At 30.9% G+C, this 22,899-nt stretch overlaps 1 protein-coding gene across 1 annotated transcript; it reads right to left on the bottom strand.

Moving 5' to 3' along the window:
• Nucleotides 1–8,944: 8,944 nt before the first annotated feature.
• On the bottom strand, nt 8,945–11,035 carry LOC129895436 (bidirectional sugar transporter SWEET10-like). Its single transcript, XM_055971157.1, has 6 exons — nt 10,935–11,035; nt 10,414–10,450; nt 10,104–10,314; nt 9,840–10,001; nt 9,609–9,728; nt 8,945–9,508 (listed from the first exon to the last, which is right to left on the bottom strand). The coding sequence occupies exons 1-6, from the start codon at nt 10,969–10,971 to the stop codon at nt 9,194–9,196; spliced, it is 882 nt and encodes a 293-aa protein (XP_055827132.1). The 5' UTR covers nt 10,972–11,035; the 3' UTR covers nt 8,945–9,193.
• Between the last annotated feature and the right edge of the window lie 11,864 nt (nt 11,036–22,899).

Raw genomic sequence — 22,899 nt, 5'->3', positions numbered from 1 at the left:
CATTTTTTTTTTTGAAGTTTCTTTTTGTTTAGTTGATTAGATCTAAAAGATTAACTCAATAGTGAAGGTAACTATATGAATTGAAATGGCTGCTGCTTGCAGGGAGCTTCTACGTGACTCTGGGAGAGGAGTTCATGGTGTTTTATTTTTTTTGTTCTGGAGATGGTGGTTAAGTTAGTTATAAATAGCTCCTGGAACAAGTTTCTGTTTTATGCAATTCAGTCTATTTAAGTTAAATGATTACGTTTGGTATTTATAATTGGGAAAAGGCTCAAATATGCCATCAAATTTTGAGAAAAGGTTCATTTATGTCATTCGTTAAAAGTTTGGTTCATCTATGCTATTGCCGTTTGAGAAAAGGTTTATCTATGCCACTATTTTTTTTAACTCCAATTTTGTAAAATCACCAAATAATTTTTAACACTTTTTTATTGGACTTTTGAATCGAATATACTCTATTTAATTCTTCTTTTTCAAAAACACATGAAGAACACCTTTTAATGAATGATATAAATAATTTTTTTTTCAAAATTTGATGGTATATTTAAGCATTTTCCCTTTATAATTTGACCCCACAGATGTGATTATCTTGTCACTTTCAGCCCCCAAGTTATGCTATTTTGTCCATATTCAGATGTGAATTGGTAAAAGAAAATTGCTGTAACCATCATTTTCAATCACCAATCTAAAATTCTCTTTAGTTAACCCTAGCTGTAGAATTAGCTTAGCTGCAACTCTTTCTTCTTCTTTATGGCAACTTCTGTTTTTTTCTTGCATCAGTAACAAACCCAAGCGCCGTTTATCACTGGTGTTCCTTCCATGCTTTTGTTTGCTAAGTGAAAGAGGAAATGTTGGTATTATGCTTACCTTGATAGTCCCTATTTACCCAGCCTCATTTCTCACTGAAGCTTGTTTACATAAATTGTTAGTTGGTATTTTAATAACTTTTCTAATTACTGTAAACTTTAAGCCAAAAATAACGAAAATTAGTACACTAAAGATTATGGAATTTCCCCCAAATGTCTGTCCTTTACCAGACCAAAACATCAAGAAGGTAAGATTAGAGATGCCAAGTTAGCCTGCGGAAAAGCACTAATGCATGTACTAGATCACCTAAGATCTCTTTCTTCCTTTAGATATTTTTTATTTTTTTCTTCCCCTTTATATCAGAAGGATAAACAGTGTTTCCATTTACACTTTAATGTGACTTGAACCCTCTCAATCACTTGCACAAGCTTCATTCGTCATTTATTTTTGGTTATTTTCACTATTTTACCACGAATTTTGGAATATGCCACGGAATCTTAATCTTCCATAAACTTTGGATTTATGCAAGTTATTCAATCGAAAGACTTCTTTAACATGTTTGAGAATGTTTCATAAAGGATTGAACACAAATCACAGTGATTGAGAAAACCTAGTAAATGAAGGTGAATCAACGTGCCGGAGATTTTTACATGGTAAGTCAAGAATTTAAATTTTTCCAGAGTTTCATATCTATACTATTCCTTTTTTCGCGAGCTTAGTCTAAACGTTGAGGCCGGAAGGTAGCTCATATATTCCCCACTTTAAAGGTTGAGTGGGTAAAGTAAAAACGTTCCTTTAATTATTCTTTATTTACTCTAGAACTTTATAGTTTATATAGTATATAATAGAAATCTTTTGGACCCAAAAAAATAATAATTAAAAAAACCTTAAGCTTTGATATTTGACAATTTTCCAATTTTTCTAGTTCAAGTGAAACCAAAACTGTTGATTTTTAAAGCTTTTCCACAACTTGCCTACACCTATAGGGATGGCAGCTAGGACTGTTTACGGTTTTGGTTAAAACCAAAATTAAATCGAAAATTTAATCAAATCGAATAAAAAAATCAACATTTGGTTTGGTTTGATTTTAAATTTGAAAAACCGATAATATTTGGTTTGGTTATGGTTATAGTAAAAAATAACCGAATAAATAATCGAACCAAACCGATAATTATATACATAAAATTTATAATTATTTATATGTATAATATTAGCTTTTCATAAATAATTAAAAATATTTTATACCTTTTAATTATTAATTTAATTTTGATCTACTTATTTTTAAGGCCCATGTCTTAAAAGAATATATACAAGTCCAACAATTCAAACCCAACTCTAAATTTTAATAAGTCGTAAGCACTTAGCAACATATGTCCAAGTCCAACAATCCAAGCCCAATTTTTGATTATATTATGAATTTTCTAATTAGTTTAGTTTAAATATGTAATTTTTTAATTTTAATGTACAAAGTTGTTTGTATTTTGGAACCTCTGTTTGACTTGTTCTTTTAAATCTAAACTGCGTTGCAAGTTTGGTCCACCTGATTTGCCATCAACATGTCTTTCCCTCAATATGCAGCAAAGTTCGCCCTTGTGGGCCGTGAGGAAAAAAAAACTTCATAAGAAATTTGAAGAATGTAGAGAGAGAATATTTGAATTGTCCCGGCTAGTCATAAATCGAATAACCGAACCAAACCGACAATAACCAAACCGGTGATTATTATTTTACTTGGTTTGGTTATGATTTTAGATATTTAAAAACCGAGTAAATTGGTTTGGTTATGGTTTTAATAAATAACCGACCCAAACCGAACCATGAACACCCCTAATGGCAGCATGAAATTAGATGCTAATAGTAAAAAAATTAAATTAGGCAACCTAATGATAAATATTAATGAAGTATGGTGGAACAATTCGATCAAATAAATCATAACAAGTCTCTAGCAGCCTAATTAATTAAAGGAAAAAGAACCCTATTGATAATTCTTTTATTAATCAAGTATAGCCTAATGCTAGTGACATAAGATTCAATCTAAGAAGTAAATCATAAGAGGACCCCCATGTATTTACTGGTAGGCATGCAATAATTTTGATAAATTACTAGAATTAGACAACTTAGGGATCTTTGATAAGACGTATAAAAGAATAGCATTGAATCATGATGTATATTAGTAATGTTGGGTTTTATTTTTTATTTAACTTTTTGGTTTCTTGTATTAAATGAATAGGGTGTATTATAATAGATAATATTGAATATAGTGTATTAGAATAAGAATAATATCTCATATTGTTAATGTCATAACTATTTTTTAAAAAATCTTATCATATTATCTGAAGAATATTTAATTTTAAAAATATGACAAAAATAAAATATGTAAAAATGATCTGATAAGGTAAGAATTCTTAATACTGATTTTTTTTTTTATAAAATCCAATCTTAGAATAGAAGGAAGTAGATATTTGTCCATACCCCCTTCATAAATTATTTCTTCTTTGTACAAAGAAATGTCCCCTACTACTGGGAATTGAACAGTTTCTTAGGTAACTAAAAAAGGGAACGACTCCTTTAGAATGTAAATTTATGTTAGCATTTAATAAATCAACTACAAAATGTACAATCAAATTGTTGTATTTAACCATGATCATATGTCTAATTATTCTTTTGAGCTCTAATCAGTCTGAAGCAGTGGCGGAGTCAGGATTTTGCTTGAGGGTTCAATTTAAGAAGTAGATACACGAACTAGTCGAAGGGGGTTCGACATCTACTATTTATATATATATAAAATATTTTTAATTATATTTAAATAGTATAATTTTCTATTGAAGGGGTTCATCACCATAAGGTGGTTCCACCACTAGCCCAAAGCATGATATTTCTTCAAATTCATTCTTCATAAAGTTTTAAATTCCTAGAGGTAGGGCTAAATCTTGCGTGAAGAAAGAGGTTTGCGTAGTATATACACTCAGCAAGATAGTCTGCTATATCATATATGTTCATTTCTCTATAACAATGTTGAAAAGAAAAGTTACCTAGCAAGCTTAGATCAATCTTGGATAAATTTATAAGTTAAAAGTCTTTTAGGTTATATACTACATTACACTTGTTACGAAGATCAGAGTTACATGTTACAAATTAACCTAATTAGCCAAATATCATAAAAATTATATACATTATACAAAACTTAAACTCGATTTTTTAAAATCATATGAGAAAGCGTAACGTACACAGTTTTCGATCTCTTGATCGCATCATTGAGTATTTCTCTTTTCCGTCCTTGGTATCTCTGGCAAATAAATATCATACTGCTAGTTCATAATATATCAAAGATCTCATGATTAAAGTATATCAAAGTGGAAAGGATAAAAACTAAAGTATACAGAGATGTATACCTATAATTAGGAGAAATATAACAATCGTGGAAGAAGGAATTGTTTCAAAGTCAAAAAGGTGAGAAAGAGAGTGCACCTGAAATCTAGCTGTGATCCCATTTAATTTAGCTGGAATATTCTTCATCTTCGTAGTGGATGGTATACACTATTGAAATCAAAAATATCATTAAGAGTGTTCAAGATTTAATATATATCTTAAAAACAAACTAGTTTTTGACATATATATATATATGCGATATAATTTATTGTATACAATGTATAATCTTCCAAACTGACCACCCTATATATACTCTATGTAGCTCCGCCACTGACTATGTGCACCATCGAGAGATTTTGTTTTGTAGTCCTTTTATTTATAAATTTATTTTTAGTTTTATGTCCTTTTTATGAGAGATTTTTATTTAAACATATAAAAAATTAGAAAAAGTCATTTTTTTCTATTCATTCTGTACGTGGACATAAGAGATCATTTCCTCTGTCATCTCCCTTTATATGTTGTTTTAATTATGGGACTACTCTCATAATGCTATTTCCACAACGTGTTGGTAAAGCTTAGGTGTTAATACATCTAGGTTTCGTCCTTTAAATAATGTATCTTTACGTACGCAGCTAGCACTAATTGATGAAGATTATCTGTTCTAGTTTTTTGACTCTGGCTTAGTGAATTAACCACAAAATAATGCATGCATTACTAGGACCTGAAAGATAAAATAAGGTAGTGTTTTGTAATATTTATCCATTACAAATATAGGGGGTGCGTGTATCAAACCAAATCATAGTCTGGTTTTTTCTTTCGTTTGACTCATATTATCCATTTGGTGTTTTTTGTCGATTTTTTTAATTATACCAGTCTCTAACTGTACTCAGCTGTTTTATCATATTAAAATTGACGAAACCTGTCGTTTTAACCCTTATTTAGATGAGATGGTCACAAAAGTCTTGAGATCGAATCTCACCGCATTTATTATTAAAAAAAATTTCACGTGCTTAGCTCATAAAAAGAATATCAAATCCGCACACAAGAAAACATGTTGAAAATATAATTAAATAAATAAAAATGTGTTCTCTCGCTAATAACCAGGACAATGGTTATAAAAATCAAGCAACCATTCAATTCTACCTAATAGATATACCAAGTTTTTGAAAAATAGATCAAATATGAATACCATCCTTATTTACACTAAACAAATGGACATCTAGATGGATAATATATGGATATTCATATCACCAATTCTCATTTGTGTCCTTGTTATTTTTCATGAATTCTCTTTTTGTATTTTAAGCTTATTTTAACTTTTAACTTGTATTCTCACCTAACTATATATTCTTGAAGTCAAGAACAATATGAATATTCATATTATAATACGTCGGTTAAGTATTAATTTTTTATTTGTGTGAAATAGGGACGAATCGAATATTTTATTTATTTTCTTAAATCCATTCATATTCACCCAGTCCCGTTCGTATAATTTTTCCTATTAATAATTTAAAGTTTTAAATACGATTGTCAATTAGTCACAATACGCTTCAACTAAGTTTTTGGGATAACATTAATCTATTTTAAGCGTAGACAATTTGTTCTAACGAATTAATCATGACCTCACCAAAACGTAAACCTCAAAAAACCAGCAGTCCTTTGTGAATAGTAACACTAGCCTCATACTTTGTTAAAGCAAAATCTTAACATAAAATTTGACCAACATGATTGGCTATGCATATTCATTATTGTACTTGAAGAATATCCATTATAATCTCCAACTTTGTCACATTTAAGCACGAAACATTGATATGATATAGTGGGCCATATATTCAAGTTGAATTATTTTTTGCTTTCTAGTCATTGAACACTATACATAGAATCTCAATCTCCAAGGATTTTTCCAGTTTTGGCTTTGGCATCTACTAAAGAGTTATCAATTGGAGGGAGAAATATATCAAAACCATTAAGTGATTTTGAAAATTTTTTATTCACAAATGTGAAAGAGGTTGAACAAGTGGATATAGAAAGTAAAAAGACATTACTCTATATTATCTATATCTCCTTTGCCGGCCAAAAATGCTAATTGATTTTTGACGAGAGATAGAATTTAAATAAAGTTGCATATAATCGATTCTAATTTATTCAATCAAGATTGATGCATTGTTATTGTTATTGTTATTGTTAATGTATATGTAGTTATAATATGTAAGGTCTGTAGCTATTAAGAAAATTTACATCTATACAATTGTTACAATATATTTAGAGATATTTTACAACAATTATTTAAAATAACTTTAAAAAATAATTTTATTTAACTTTAGGATTCTACATTAGTGGTATAATATTTATTTTTTTCTTTTAGTTAGGAATATATATTCAATAAAATATACGTTCCACATTAATGGTATAGTATGTCTTTCATATGCCAATTAATGCACTACGAAAAAAAAGAATTAAAGACAGATAACTACGATAGCTAAATAATTTTTTTACTGCTAATTATATTTAAAGATGAATTAATGATAATTTCTAAAAATTGTTAGCTACAAATCAATTATTAATTACAGATTAGCAACAAATTCTTAAGGGGCATGAAATCCAACTTTCACTACCACATACAAAGGATTTTTGCAGTAATTATTTAGAGGTAATAATATAATTGTTGTGATATTATATTTATCGGCAATAATAAATATAAATATTTATAACAAACACTTTATAAGTTTATATAAATATCAGTAAAGATTTTAGCGACTCTGAATACAATGATATTAACTCAATTACCTGTTAAATATTTTTTCGATAATAAATATTGTCAAACAAAATTTTATTATCACTAAATGTGCTTTTTGTCACAGTCATCTTTTGTGATGTTATGCTGGATTTGTCGTGCAAGATCTTTGTCATTATTCAAAGATCAAACATGCATGATGACGTATACATAAATAGGATATAAATGAATATGAGCTTATAAATAAACATCTCGAGTTAAAAAGAGAAAAGAATCATCAAAGGTCAATTTAATTGCTAATTTCTGAGATCAACAGAAGTGGTGTAAAGTTCAATTTTTTTGCTTAATATTTGTAAGCTTGTGGTAATTTGTCACCTTTTTTCTGTGAAATACATTACACTTATGCTTGTGGTACTTATTAGGCCATTGTAATTAAAAAGATCTGTGGGGTTTCAAATTGACCTGAAAGTTGAATACCTATGCCACAATGCAAAAAAGGAAAAAAAAAAGGTTTTGGGGACATTTAGGCATTTGTCACTTTTGTAAAGTCAACATTGTTAGTGCATGTTTTAACTTTGCTTATATTTAAAGCAATTTATAAGCTGATTTAGATATGCTAAGCCAAATAGATTCAATTATTTTTTTAGGTTTATTTTAAGCACAAAATAACTTTAAGTTGGTCAACCAAACACTCAAAAAAGCTGAAAACAATAAGCTGTTTTTAGCAACTTATAAGTCAATCCAAATTGACTCTTTAAGCATTCATAACCCCTCTGAGTTATTATATGATGAGTTGTGGTGTGATGGTTGCGATTTCTCTATACTTAATCAGAAATTTTAGATTCAAACCCTGCAAATTCAAATTAGTCGAGTTTCAATATGAATATTGAATTCTGGTAGAAAATTATAAAAAAAAACACTCCAAGTTAATAATGCTAGCAATTACTATCATAATTTAGAGTCAACTCTCTAAGGCTTTACGTCCATGATTACTATTTTGTATACCTAATAAAAAAAAAGAGCTAGTCACTGTAAGTTATTCTCAAAAGACAATTTCTTTTTTCTCAGTTTATTATTATCTTTAATTACTCAGTTTTCAAAGTCCATTAAATCTACATAGTACTTATTGATATGAGTATTGTAATAAACATTACATTTCAATTACTATTATTATTATTTAAAGGGAGAGCAAATCTATTATGGACAAGGATCTATTTGAAAAAAGATTATGTTCCTAATCTTCATAGCTCGCACCAAATTCCCCAAGTAATCAAGGATCGATGGTTTGTGTTGTCCATATATATGTTTAGTCAAAGTATATCTATAGTGAAATTATTATTGGATACACCTCAATTGTTTAGAAAATACAACACCTTTTTTAAGTTATAAATTATTAAAAATTGTTTCGAGACGACAACAATAAAATTATATGTCTAGTGAAATTATAAACTAGTTGATATTAATAATCGTCGTCAACAATTATAATAGGACTAATTGGACCAAAGAGGATAAATTGAAGTGACCTACTAAAAACCATCATATATAGGTTAAACAAAAAATCGGCAAAAGCGTAATAATGCATGAGTGGCCTTTCCCATCTTTTTGGAGTCATATTTTAGCCTTGTTTTGTTCATGCTCTTTCTATTTTATTTTTTCCCTTTTGTTTTGTTTTTTCTCTGCCCCCCCCCCCCCTCAACCCGGGGTTAATTTAATTTAATGTAATTAATAGCTTGAGAGATAAAGGACATTTTTGCATGGCCAAACACGTAAAATAATATAAAGTTGTCATTTCCATATACTTCAGCGCTATATAGGACAAATTAAAGTAGAAACGGATTATTCCTCTCTGTTTATTGTAGGAAAATTAAACACGCCTAATATTAATTACTTGCACGTTATAAGAAACCTTGTTAATTTTTCATTAAATTAATCGTCCTTGTTCGGTACTTTTTAGTTTTAAAAGGAAAAGAAAAAAGGAATATGGGAAACAAACAAAGGATCGAACAGTTAGAAATTGAAAAAGAGAAGAAGAAGATATATTGAAATAGAAAGATTCATTCATTAAAACGTTAGAATTTAGATACAAATAGAATAAAATAAAAAGGATAAGACATAATCAAACTTAATTAGGCACACAAAATCAGATCAGCTTTGCCCCAAGCTACAATATTACAATTCATGAGGACCTATGACTAATAGTTTTAATTAATTAAGTAGATAATAACATGATCATCAATAACATTAATAGATAGTTATATCACTTCATTAATTGATTAATCTTCATAATTAGGAGGCTTCTTTGATTGCCTTTGGCTTAATTATCTTGTCTTCATTAATAATCACACTGAGTTGAGGCAGGTTAATTTCATTCTTTAGCTCAGCAGTAACCATTGGAATTATTTCTGAACACACCATTGCACTCAACTTCACAACATCAATAATCTGCTCTTTCAGTATTTCTTCAGGAAGCTTAAGCTCTTGATCAACAACAATTTCTGTATTTTCTAATTTTACTTCTTTGGTCACCTTTTTCGCGTTCTTGTAAATCAAATAAAGAGCCATTTGAATCAATCCAAGGGTAAATCCCAGCACGTTTGGTATCTATTTCAAAAATAAAAATAGAAATCATTAGGACATTTTTAAAAAAAAAATAAAAAATTGAGTTTTTTTTTTTTTGGAAGGTGTTATATTTTTAACTTACTGCGATATTGTAATCTTTACGTAGTAGACCATAGAAGAACCACATAACGGCACTTAATGTCAGAAAAAATGATAGTTGAAATGGCATGTACTCCACACTTTTGGTCCTTATAACTTGTCGCTGCATTCAAAACAAAAATAATAAGATCCATATAAATGTTATAGAATCCATAAACAAAAATTTCGATGAAAATAATAATTAAGATGTACACAAGTTGGCCCAGATACTTACGAGAACACCCAAAGGTGCAACGAAGACGCAGAATGAAAAAATAAGGCAAATCCATCCGACAATTTGAGCACGGTTGGAGCCTTTTGAGAAAAATTGAGTTAACAAAATGATTAGGCCTAGCCCAACGACGTTCATCGAAAGAAGTAGCTTCATCGTGTCCATCTAGAAAAATAAAAGGTTCAATAGTTAGTTAAATAACATTTGAACGTACGATATCTAGGATTTTTTATTTATTTATACATGTTGTACAGTTGTAGTACGTACCTTGGCTTTTTTGGTGGCATAAAAGAGGAAAAAGCAGATGTAGAAAGTTTGAATGAAACAGCCAACAGAGTTAATTGTTATGAGAAGAGTTGTATCAGGTTTGAGAAAGGCATAGTAAATCCAAAGCATGGCACTGAATAATCCAACCACGTAAGGAACTGATTGGAATCCTTCTGTTGATTTCTTCTTGTAAATTTTATAAAACGTTGGCCTGCAATAAACCATATATTTTTTTCACTTATACATTCTGCTTAATTAAATTCATAACGTTAAAAAGAAGATATTGTCGTTGCATGGCTGAAATACTTACACTGGTGCAAGGTAGACCATGAAGGAGACAATGTTGCCTATAATATATCAAAAATAAATCAAATTTAGTGTGGTATTAGAATATAGATAATAGATAAAAGCCAAGAATGAATATGTAGACGAGGTTTATGAAATGTGTTTCGATACGAATGTTTCTAAGTGCAAAAGATAATAAAGCGGGACAATTTCCATTGAAGTCGGTGTAATAGCACAAAAAGAGAAAATGAAATAACAAAGAAACAATGCCTTTGTAGAATACTAAATCTTATAGTTTAGTAATATCAGTGAGGTAGGTTAAGTAGGCGACAACTGTTCATAGGTTGCTCGATCAGACAGTCTTTCCCCTTAATTCCTCTCACTTTCCTTTTATGAAATAAAAAATTACAATTTGTAGGGAATTCGAGGCTGGGTTTGGTACGTATGTTTTTGAAATGTTTTGGGAGGGAGAGAGGGCGGAAGTGTTCATAAATAAAATAAGAAAACGATGATAAATAAAAATAAATAAATTGTATTTTCTTTTACCTAGGAGGCCAAATACAAAAGCCAAGTGAATCATCATATTCTCTTCTAAAAAGAACAAATAAACAAAATTCTCTAACTCTTCTTAGTTAGTAAAATAATTCTTTGTGTGTAGCACATTTTGAACAATGAAAGAATGAGCCCATTTATATAGAGGATCAGAATTGAAAAAAAAGAAGCCTAGATTCAAAGACCTAAAGTCTATCTAACATAACAATCCTTTTCACTTTTTTAATTTTATTATTATTAACCTTTACAGTTGTTAAAAAGCAGTGTATTATTTATGAGAAATCCAAATTGCTTTCCTTGTCCTAATGCTCCATTTAACCTTATTTAGTTATTTTCTACCTTGGACAGAGCCCCTGACCAGCTCATATAATTTCTATAATGGAAAAATGCTCAAAGCCAAATTGGACCCCACATTTTCCTTTCTGATGTGTCAACCACCAATCCAATTGGGCTTAAGGTTTACAACTCAGACTATAACAGTTTTGGTAGGGTTTGATACCTATAAGTTAAAAGCATAGTCATGACCTTATTCAGCAAATTAAAAGTTAGAGTCTACAAGGACCAATAGTGTGTTGCCATGTCAGCACCAATAATACACATGTGGAGGAAGAATCATTCATCAAGTGGATCCACTAGATTATTATTATTTTATTGAACTTATAGTAATAATGTTGTGGCATGCTCTATATGTTTTCTTTAATTTCCTTCTTGGGTTATATTTGAATGTTGTATGGATCAGCCTGCCTTTTCCTATTAAGAGACTTGAGATATTCAAATTGTCAAAGTTGGGAGCAGCCCAACCCACTTACTTTATGAAAATAAACAAGAGCTAAGAATTTGCCCACATAAATTTGTTAGAGTTCACATAGTTGACAACTACAAGTACATATAAATTTGTTGGCAATCCCTAGCTATAATTCGTCGTTAAATTGTTTCTAGGTAATTGAATTTTCTTTTAATCTATTTTTATCTGTAGCTAAATGAAATTAATTAATATAATTTTTTTATTGTTTAGCTATGAAATTTCGTCTGTCACTAATTTCTTGTTTTCAAGTTGACAAACAACAAAGAAAGCTCAGTTAAAAGCCTCTTAGCTTGACTTGTAAATCCAAATTAGTATAAATTTTAGTAGCATTACGTGAATTGCAGTATAAGATAGCATTTTTGCATTTTATTTCTGAGTCTCCTAATTAATCATGTTTTCGCAAAATCAATACAATGTGAAAAAAACCTCCATTTTATTAATTCTACATTAGAGTGGAAAATATAAGGTACGTAGTTGGTTATATGAGTCTGAATTATGTGAATTGTACAATAATTCATTTGACTTACTTTACTTAAAATACATTACTGTATTTATTTGATGAATTTATTTTAATAAATATACATGATCTAAGTTAAAGGAGAAAATAGCCTAAACACCCCCAAATTTATATCCGAAATTCCAACTACACACTCCACTTATACGAGAGTCCTATCACCCCCTGAATATTTTTTAATCTATTTTTGACACTCCTGAATGCTGACCTGTCCACATAAACCAAATATAATGAGTAGCGTGTATACACGCGCGGATCCCACTTATGGTCTGTCCACATTATGCCATTAGACCCACTCTTTTCTCTTTTCATTTCCCTCAATTATTTCTCTTCTCTTTCTTCTATTCCCTCAAACTTCTTGAAGAACCATTCTTTTTTTTTGATTTCTTTTCTTTTTTCTTGATTGATTACGCATTTCTGGAGCATTCTTGTGTGTTTTCAACTTAATTTCAGTGAAAGTTATCTGCTTAATTTCAATAAACGTTAGTTCTTTGTTTCTAATTTGAGTTTGTTCTTTATTAGGGTTTTTTGTTAATTCAAAAATTAAGAGTAATATTGTCTGAAATGCTATGTGTGACTTACTATTATACTGTGTAGTTGTTCAATTTAAGGTTAGTTCTTTGTTCCTATTTTGAGTTTGGGCTTTATTAGAATTTTATGTTAATTCAAAAAAGAGATTAAGAATAAATTTGTGTGAAAAATCATGTGCGGCTTAGTATTATATTCATTTACTTTGGATACTATTTCTTTCTAGTTCATAATGTATGTTTTGTAATTACGTTTCTATTTATTTGGTTGCCTCCAGGTAAGAAATGAATGGGTTTACTTTGATTACTCTAAGGTGGTACCATGGTGGAGTGTTAGATTTTAGTAATGGAGAACCAATATATAATGGTGAAAAAATTACATAATTTTTGAATATTGATGTAGATAAGATGTCATATTTTGAGTTAAAAGACTATATTAAAAAATTGAGATATAGCACAACTTGCACCTTTAGTATTAAATCACCTAGAAGTGGCATTTTGGTAGATGTTGATAATGACATAAACATTTTAGACATGATGCGTTCCTTGAAAGATGGGGATGTTGTGGGGGTATATGTTAAACATTTGATTGATGAGCCAATTGTGGGACCCATGTTATTAGAAAATGGTAGTCATGTGGATATGAAAAAATCTGGTTTAACTTTTAATACAAGGTCTAATGAAAGTGAAAACTTTAACTTTGGGGTAGGAGAAGACCATTTAAACAGTGAGGACCCTTTTGCTGCTTTTTCAACCTATCCTTCTTTCACTACCACACCTCTTGCTGTTGCAAAGGGTGCTACTGCAGAGGGTGATAACATAGATGTTGGTCCTGTTGAGCCTAATTTCTCAGAAGAAGAAGTAGAGGGTTCTGATTATTCAACTGAGGATAGTGTTGAGTCTGAAGCTGAATTAGTTAGAGATTATGAAGAGGAAGAGTATGGTAGTGATGTACACAAGGAGGCTAGGGAGTTGAGGGTTGAAAAGAAAACTTTTCAAAGAAGAAAAAGAAGGGATAGAGTACCAGCTGACAATAAAGAGGTACCAATAGGTGAAGTTGGACCAGATCTAAGTTTTGATGAAATTGAAACTGGTAAAATAAGTTATGAAGGAAGGCTAGGAGGTGATGAGCCTTACATTGCAAGTTCTGATGAAGATAGTTTTGTGTTAGAAGAATATGACTGTTTTGATGATGATGAATATGAAGTGGCTAAATCTAGTAGAGCAAGAAAGGTAAAGTTGTCAAAAAAGAGAAGAACAACAACAAAAAAAATTTATTCATGACCCCATTGCAAAGAAAGTTGTGTATTAGTTGGGTATGGTATTTAAATGTGTAAAAGAATTTAGAAGTACAATCACTAAATATGCAGTAGGAAGGAGGGTTCAGGTAGAGAAGTGTGTGAATGAGCCAAAAAAAATAAAGTTAAATGCTGTAAAAATAGTTGTCCACGGCTTTTGTATGCATGTCTTGACAAGACAACAAATGATTTCATGACAAAAACTTACAAGCCAAAGCATACTTACAAAAGACAACTAGAAATTATTTGTGCAATGCAAAGTTTTTATATGAAGTCTACAGAAAAAGAATAACTGAGCAACCAAACATAAGAGTGTTCAAATTGTAAGAGCTGATACAGAAAAAGTATAAGCTTTATGTTAGTTAGACTACTGTGAGAAGAGTAAGAACTAAAGTGTTGAAAGATATAATAATGATTATGTTGTGAAATTTGGAAGAATTCTTAACTAAATGGATGAAGTGTTGAGGACCAATTCAGAAAAAAGTTGTGTTGTAAAATTTAGTGAATATGATGCACTTGGCAAATCAATATTTTAGAGTTTTTACATCTGTTTTGAGACTTTAAACAAGGCATGAGTACATTGTAGGAAGCACATAGGTTTAGATGATTGTTTTCTTAAAGGTGTTTGTAAAAGCCAATTGTTAGTTGTTGTGATCAAGGATGAAAACAATCAGATGCTACCACTTGCTTGGGCAGTAGTTGAAAAAGATAATAGAAACTCATGAATTATGTTTGTCAAGTGTATAAGGGATGACCTAGGACTTAGAGATGGTGAAGGTCTCACCTTGATTACAGATATGCAAAAGGTATGTGAACTGTTTTATGTTGTTATTTGTATGTAATTGTGAACTATATGCAGGGACTATAATTGTGACCTATCTTCAAGGACTTTAATTTTTACTTTCTATTTGTAATTATGATCTATCTGCAGGGACTGTATACAACAATTGAAAAGGTGTTACCTCATTGTGAACATAAAAAATGTGCTAGGCACATATTAGCTAACTGGGCTAAGGATTGGAGAGGTCTTCAGAGAAGACAATAATTTTGGAAGATAGCCAAGAGTACATTTGAGTCTCAATTAAGAAAAAATATAGAGAAGATGAAGTTGTTAGGTCCAGAAAAAATAATGGATGACTTGATGTACTACAACATTAATTACCGGTATAAAGTTTACTTCAATACTGAAGTGAAGTGTGATTCTATAGACAACAACATGTTTGAATGTTTTAATGCATGGATCTTGGCAGCTAGGCACAAGACCATAACTACTATGATTGAAGATGATGAAAAGAATAGCCAATTTAAGGGAGTTTCCAAGTTCTTTAAAATGTAGTTTCTTTTCAATGGCTTTGAAGGTTTTAGAGGAGAAAATTACTAGGTCTATGGACTGTATCAATGATTTTAATGGAGTTCCTGAATTTGAAGTGAAAGAAGGGCATGTCAACACAAAGTGGATATTGCCAAGAGGACTTGTAGTTGTAGGGTGTGGCAGTTAGAGGGCATACCATGCACATACTATGGCTACATTACACTTTAGGTAGTTTTCTCTTTATGACAATATAAACAACTCTTATAGTAAGGAAACTTACTTAAGGACTTATGCCAATGTTCTTGAACTGCTTATAAATATGGAGATGTGGCCACTTTCTACAAACCCCACTATTTTACCACTAGAAATTACAAATATGCCTGGGAGGCCACCTAAGGCTAAAAGGAAAGAAGTCGGAGAAACTAAAAAATCTGAAAAACTATCTAGGAATGGAGTTGCAATGACATGTAGTATGTGCCATGCTAGAGGACATAGCAAGAGAGGGTATCCTAGTGCACTATCATCATTACCTAGTGCACCATCACCAGTACTTAGTGTATCAGTAAGGGCATAATCAACAGGTTGAGGTAGGGGAAGAGGCAAGCCAAAGGTAATATTTAAACTTTTATTTAAATATTTAGTAATTATTATTCTTAGTTTATAACTTTTTCTTTATTATATGTATAGAAAACTCCATCAGCACCATCAGAAGGTGAGCCTCCACTAAAAAAGGGAACACCAAAAAAAAATTATTAGTAGCACCTTCTGCACCTCCTCTACCTGCTGCACCTACTGATTTTTCTACATCTTGTGCTTCTCCTTCTAGTTATCATGCATCATCTTCAGTAGCTAGTACTACTAAAAGAGAAACGAGTAGGGGCAAGAGAAATATAGCTCCAGACAAAAGGCCAAGAGTCATGAAAATGGGTGTGTTCCAAGCTGCAAATGAATTCAAAGTCATGAATGTAAGTCTTTGTTATATCTTAAAATATTTTGTTAATTTAGATAATTTAATTTTGAATTATATTCATAATTTTATTGTAGCCGGGCATGCCAAGTAGTAAAATCTACGCGACTGTTCAAGCAAAAATGACAAGCTCAGCTGATGTAACTGATGACGTTGGTTATACACCAAGTACTACAAGTAAGCTGAAATGGAATGGCAAAGCAAGAATCTACATCAAAAAACTTCAAGATCTTAGAGAAAAACAAAGAAAGAAGACAAAGGAAAGTTGTTTTTTAGAATGACAATGTTGAAGTAATTAAAGGCCTACTATTTTTGATTTTGTTTGTTGGTAAATTCTGATATGAATGTTACTTTATTTTGGTATTGGATAGTAATGTTGAAGTATAAATGTGAAAGGTGATGTTGTGTTCAGATGTGTTTGGAGATGGTGTTTCAATTTTACTGGCAATTCAGTTTGTTTACAGATAGTATTGTGTTGGCTATTTTATTTGTTGACTAGACAGTAGGCTATTCAATTGTAGATACAGATGGTGTTTACTTATGTTGGCTATTATAGATGAAAGTGTAAGTAATTTAGACAAGCTTCAATTGACAACATATATTGATATATATATATATATATATATATATATATATTAATAGAGATATACAAAATTTGTCACAAATATTAAAAATTCTGATGAACATAGCAACAATACGAATCTATATTACTTTGGAGAAGATTGGTTGCTGATAACGTAGCAACAACACAAATCAAAATACACAAAAATATCATCATATTGAACCTACACCATTTTCACCTTCCATTGAGCCTCCTCTCCAGTATCAAATTAGAGTTACTCAAGTTGTCAATATGAACCTGCCTAATCAATAATTCTTACTCCAACTTATTGATTTTGTTCACCAATCTTGGAAGGATAAAATTTGATCTTGGATACTTCTTCTTTGTCCCTCTATCGAAAAATTTTACAATTTTTAGACTAAAAATAGAGAAAAACAAAACATTAGTATCAATTAGATATAAAGCGAAGGAAGAATACTAGGGAAAATACACACACCATAGCATGGGCAAGATCAAAATCTTCTTTCCGGATTTGATTTTGACCAAGAAGTTTGCAAATTCAATAAAATTTCATGTTTGCATCTCACTTCAGCGTTGAGCATTGGGTCTGATTCATCCATACAAAGCTTATTCAAGTTTACATTTGCCATTTTTAACGAATTTAGAGAAAAAATTAAAATTCGAATTAAAGACCTTAAATAAGAAATTTGAGTAGATTACAAATCATAACTTCAAGATTTGAAGTAGAAAGTAGCATTAACGACAAAGCCCTAGCTATTTTTGAAAGAAAATTAAAAAACAATGAAGAAGAAAATAGTGTAAATGGTGGGAAAGAAGCATGGCTATTTAATGTTGGGAAGATGACCATTGGAATTCCCTCCCCCCCCCCAAAAAAAATAAATAAATTACGTGGATATACCCATGTATCAGGGCTTTTGGGTTGCTCGAGCATTTTTCCCCTCATCTAAAGCGCCTAGAGGAGGTGTTCTCACCTCCTATGATAGGTCAACATTGAGGGATGTCAAAAATAGATTAAAAAATATTCAGGGGGTGATAGGACTCCCGTATAGTTGGAGTGTGTAGTTGGAATTTCGGGTATAGATTGAGGAATTTTAGGCTAGTTTCTTAAGTTAAAGCTACAAAGTTCGAATGAATTCATAACAAACAGTACTCTGATAAAAGGTCCGACATGATAGGAGATAGGAGTTATGATATTAAACGCATGAAAATCTTGCAGTTTTTGATCCAGTTTAGTAGATTTATCGTTGGTTAATGTCAAGATCTCAATCTGCCGTGACTGACACCCACACTAATACTTCGGTGGAAGAACCATTACGACAGCCTAACAATTGACACAAACAACAGATAACACAAGATAAGGATGCGGAAGCAGTATACATTAGAGAAATAAGCCTGAATCTCCATATATTCTGGAAAATCTAGTCAATAACTTAAACATGCGGAAAAACATCCTAGGAACTGAAAGTCAATCGTATCTAAACTCTAGCAAAATTATCAAGTCTAGGGAGGGGAATTCTATCCAAACAAGTCATAAAATTAATAGAGTTTCAATCAAGTTCTGAAAGGACTAGAGTAGGAAGAGTCCACGATAGCCTGAAGAAATGGCCCACCCTTAGACTCTGGCAGTTAACAGTCGTCTAATCGAGGTCTTACCGCAACCATCTGAATATTTCCTATACTAAACAAAAATAGAGCAAGTGTAGTATCAGTACACAAAATCAATAGTGCACTAGTATGATCACGCGGCTAGCTAATAAGCAAGTCATGGACAAGTAAACCCAACACGATAAACATATATATACAGAATAAATTTAATCATTTTCATCTCAATCAGTACTCAACAAGATCACGGTTCACCAGTCTCAATATCATGTAATTTCACACGAGTGTCCTCTCATTGGATATGCAAACACTTATTTATATGTCAGAACGTAACACCCGATCCAAGGTTTGTGTCGGAACATGACATCCGATCCAAAGTTTATGTTGAAACATGACACCCGATCCAAATGTATGTCGGAACTGACACTCGATCCAATTATGTGTCGGAACGTGACACCCGATCCAAACATACAAAGCAACCACAATTACAATCAATAGTCAACATCATATCACCAAGAACAGGTTCATCACAAGTCAGACAAGAAACTGATCATTTCACATAATTCATAGCATGCTTCCCAATTCATAGACATATTTACATACAATGAAGTAATTTAGCAAGTACATAAATCATATACAAGAAACAAAACCATCACCTACCTCAAAGTCTAGTTTCTGACAACTCTAAAGTGCAGGAGCTTTTCCCTTTTGTGTTCGTTCAGCTTGATCTTGGTCTAAAAAACAGTAAATACATACAAATGATTAACAAAATGGCCTAACTAATATGACTTATAACATAATTTTCATCCTAGGCCAAACCCGTGATCCTAACCTCCATTCTAGGGCTATTTCTCACCATTAGTCTTAGTCTAAAACTCTCCCCAATGATCACCAACCATAGTTTATAGGTTCTAGGAATCAATATATATATTAATGGAGTGATTTACTTACATTTAGCACAAAATACTGTGGAAACCAGTAGAAAATCACCCTAGGTCATTTCTGGTCCTTTAAGAACGAAGTGGGAAGAAAATAAATCGTTCTGGGAATTTTCCCGACTTAAGTCCCGTCTATCCCGCCAGAGGCGGGACCATCCCGCTCTGGTGGCCTCGCGCCAGTGGGATAAATCCTGTCAAGGCGGGATGTACGGAAACAGAGAGATCGAAACTTGAGCTCCAAACTTCCATTTCACAGAACACCCTCAACCAATGGCGTCTTAAATCGTACCCTTCACACCAAATCCAATTCCGAGAGTGTCTCACTCAAAAATAATTCTGTGAAGCTGTAAAGGCTCCTTAGCGTCTTGACTATCAGCTCAATTAGAAGATCTGACTCCCCCTATTAATTACCGGGTTACCCTAGACCTCATCTGACTCAGAATTTGTCCAAGTCTAGCATAGACTAAAATTTTTTGAAATTATTATTCAAAGTTCTCAGGCCCAAATTTCTTTTTCACTGACCTATCCATAACGATGGGGACAATTCGTTATGATTAAATTTGTGGGAGAGAAATGAGAATAGCTCGTCTTAACAATGAAGATGAAAATAAAAAACAAATAAATCAAATTTCACACATTTTTCCATTTCCGTCTGATCAATCATTATATTCCCTAAAAAGAATTATTTTCTTTGCATAATGATTACTTAATATATTCTAATATAAAGAGTGTTTGTATAATTAATCAATTCAAAAGAGACATTGGGAATTAAAAAATGGGTGGCTCCCTGAATGTTTGGAAAAGGTAAGCTTTATAATATGTACTAGTATTTGGAAAAGGCTGAATCTCCGACCAGTCAAAATGACTAACTTTAATAGTGATATATTTAAAATGAAGTTTTTTCTTCGTCCCTCAGACCTCGAAAAAGCGTAAATTGATAGTTGGTAGCTCGTTGATGAGGGTTCAATTTTGTAAAGATATGATATCTGAGCCTAACTTAACCTCAAAAACTAGTTCATGAAGAGAGGATTACCGAAATTCATATAAGGAGACCACCAATACATATTCCAACTAATGTGAGACTTTTTATCCACTCTAACAGATTCTCAACTTTATAATCTTCTCTCTCATTTCCTTTCCCTTGCGCCCAATTTTTATTTATTTTTGTTTAAAGTGTGAGTTAGTGTGGCTAGCGAACTAGCTAGCTAGTTAACTTTTCACTTTGCCAATGTTTATTCGATTCTTTATTACTGGGATATTCCATATTTGACTACTATTGACAACCACAAGTTTGTAGTTATTTCAATGAATTATTAGTCGCTAAATGTTCGTTTGCAAATTCTTCACTGAAAAGGTTTAACTTTTAACTTAGAACCACTAGTAATTCTACTTCCGTTCCAATTTATATGACACACTTTTCTCAATATTTTATCTATATTGAGTCCCATTTATTCGGCAAGTCCACAAAGTGTATTCTTCTATTTAAAAAGTTGAGGATAGTTATGAAGTCTTCTTGTATTTCTACATCTATGTCCAATTAAACTGCATCAAATAAATTAATCCGAGACTAACGAGTAATTTTTAAGGTCACTCTTGATGAATGACGTCTTCCCATTACCTCTTTTCCTGGAAAAATCTAAAAACAAGTGAAGCCTGTTCTTAGATTTAATCGATCTGTCCATTGTAATCATGTTCATCAAATAATTCATTGATTTTTCAAATTAGACAAATATTATTAAATTTATTTTTAGTATAGTGAACAATAAAAAAATGAACGGAGAGATTATATGAATAATGAGGCAAAAGCAAATTAGTGCTTCCACTTTTCTTATTCCGAAGCATAGTGCGTTTTAAATATTTTTGAAGTCTTTTATGTGGACCTCTCGAAAATTGAGAATGAAAATTAAAAAGATATATTAGAAAGGGGTTATCTAAGCAGGTTTAAAACATAATTTTAAAAATTATTCATTTTCTGAAGTTTGTAATTTTCTTCTTCTTTTTAATTAGAATTTCTTGAAGAAAATCATTATTTTCTTATTTGTTGACTTTTATAAAATTATTTAGGATTTACCTAAATTAATCTTTTATTCCAAACTTTTAAAATCAACTTTAACATCTCAAAATTTATCTACCTCGGAAGAAAAGACAAATAAGTCGAAAAAGATCAATAGTCGAAAGAGTTTATATAAATTCCTTAAAAATTGATACAGGAAAAGTTTAGGCGTATTCCGTAAAAAAAAAATTATTCCAAAAAAGGTACTTTTCAACATCAAAATCTTTTTTTAATTTTAAAATATATTCTTTATGGTCAATTGCGTCATATATTTTAATTCTCAAAGATTATTGAGTATGATAGATTGAAGTATAGTGTAATAAAATATGTGATCTTTTAATATGGTGTTGTTATTGCAGTGATTTGCCCTCTTGTTTACTATTCTAAAGATGACACCTTTTATAAAAAAAATAATCGTGTACGTCACTATAAAACATATTTAATTAATTAAGGAATTTATCCATGATTATAAGATGGGGGGAAATTAACTTTTTCTTAATTTGATTATTTTAATTGAATAATGTTCTGCGATATGTCAATTGATTATGTTCCAAAAGATTGTTATTGTTCGTCTTTATTAATAACCGGTTTGATCAAGTTTTTGAGAGGCTAAAGTGCTTATTTTAAAAAAGGTGAGTTATTTGATCAAGCTTTTGAGAGAAAATAAATATTCTTGGAGAATTATATATCTAAATTATTTTTCAAAAGCTGAAAAAAGTAGTTTTTTTCCCAAAGATGTTTTTTTTTTAAAAAAAATATATACTTAGAAGCACTTTTATAAAGCTTGACCAAATACTAATTATTGCTTAAACGTAATTTGTAAATTTATTATCAAATACAAATTATTACTCACAAAATGTACCTTTTAAAATAAGTGAATTTTGGAAGTTTTGATCAAACATTCTATAAATGACGCTTGGATAGCTTTCATTTCAGTTTGTAAATATTATATAATATATATCATATTTCATGTTGATTAATGCCAACCTTAAAACAGATTACAATCTTCTCAGTACTAGCAATTTCATTCTGCACCATTTGGGTGGTATAAACGTCACGAAAGATTCTCTCTTTATTCCTTTTATTTCCTCTATTTATAATTTTACTATATGTCTATCTCTCTCCACTAATTGTGACGATCTAATTCATTGGACGATGCAGACACCTACTCTAAGATCTAAGTAGGAGAATTCTTATTCCCCAATATTGAAATCTTGTAGAAGTTACAAAAAATCTAAATAGTAAGCCAAGAATTTCCATTAAGCTTGTAATAATTCAATTTTGGTTTTATATAAGATACTGTTTAAACCTCCAAGGATACTAGTCTAAAACAGGTACAAGAGCTTTACGGAACAGGACA

The sequence above is a fragment of the Solanum dulcamara genome, chromosome 7 (genome assembly GCF_947179165.1).
Source record: "Solanum dulcamara chromosome 7, daSolDulc1.2, whole genome shotgun sequence".
NCBI classification, from domain to species: Eukaryota; Viridiplantae; Streptophyta; class Magnoliopsida; order Solanales; family Solanaceae; genus Solanum; species Solanum dulcamara.
The sequence above is the reverse complement of the archived record's forward strand: the minus strand, read 5'-3'. Positions and strand labels throughout refer to the sequence as shown.

What these genes read in the sequence shown, in the direction of transcription:
- LOC129895436 (XM_055971157.1), bottom strand. Translation starts at nt 10,971, where the DNA reads ATGATGATTCACTTGGCTTTTGTATTTGGCCTCCTAG. An exon ending in TTTTGTATTTGGCCTCCTAG is followed by an intron (nt 10,451 to 10,934) that starts GTAAAAGAAAAT and finishes GATATATTATAG; the next exon opens with GCAACATTGTCTCCTTCATG. An exon ending in TTGCACCTTTGGGTGTTCTC is followed by an intron (nt 9,729 to 9,839) that starts GTAAGTATCTGG and finishes TTTTGAATGCAG; the next exon opens with CGACAAGTTATAAGGACCAA.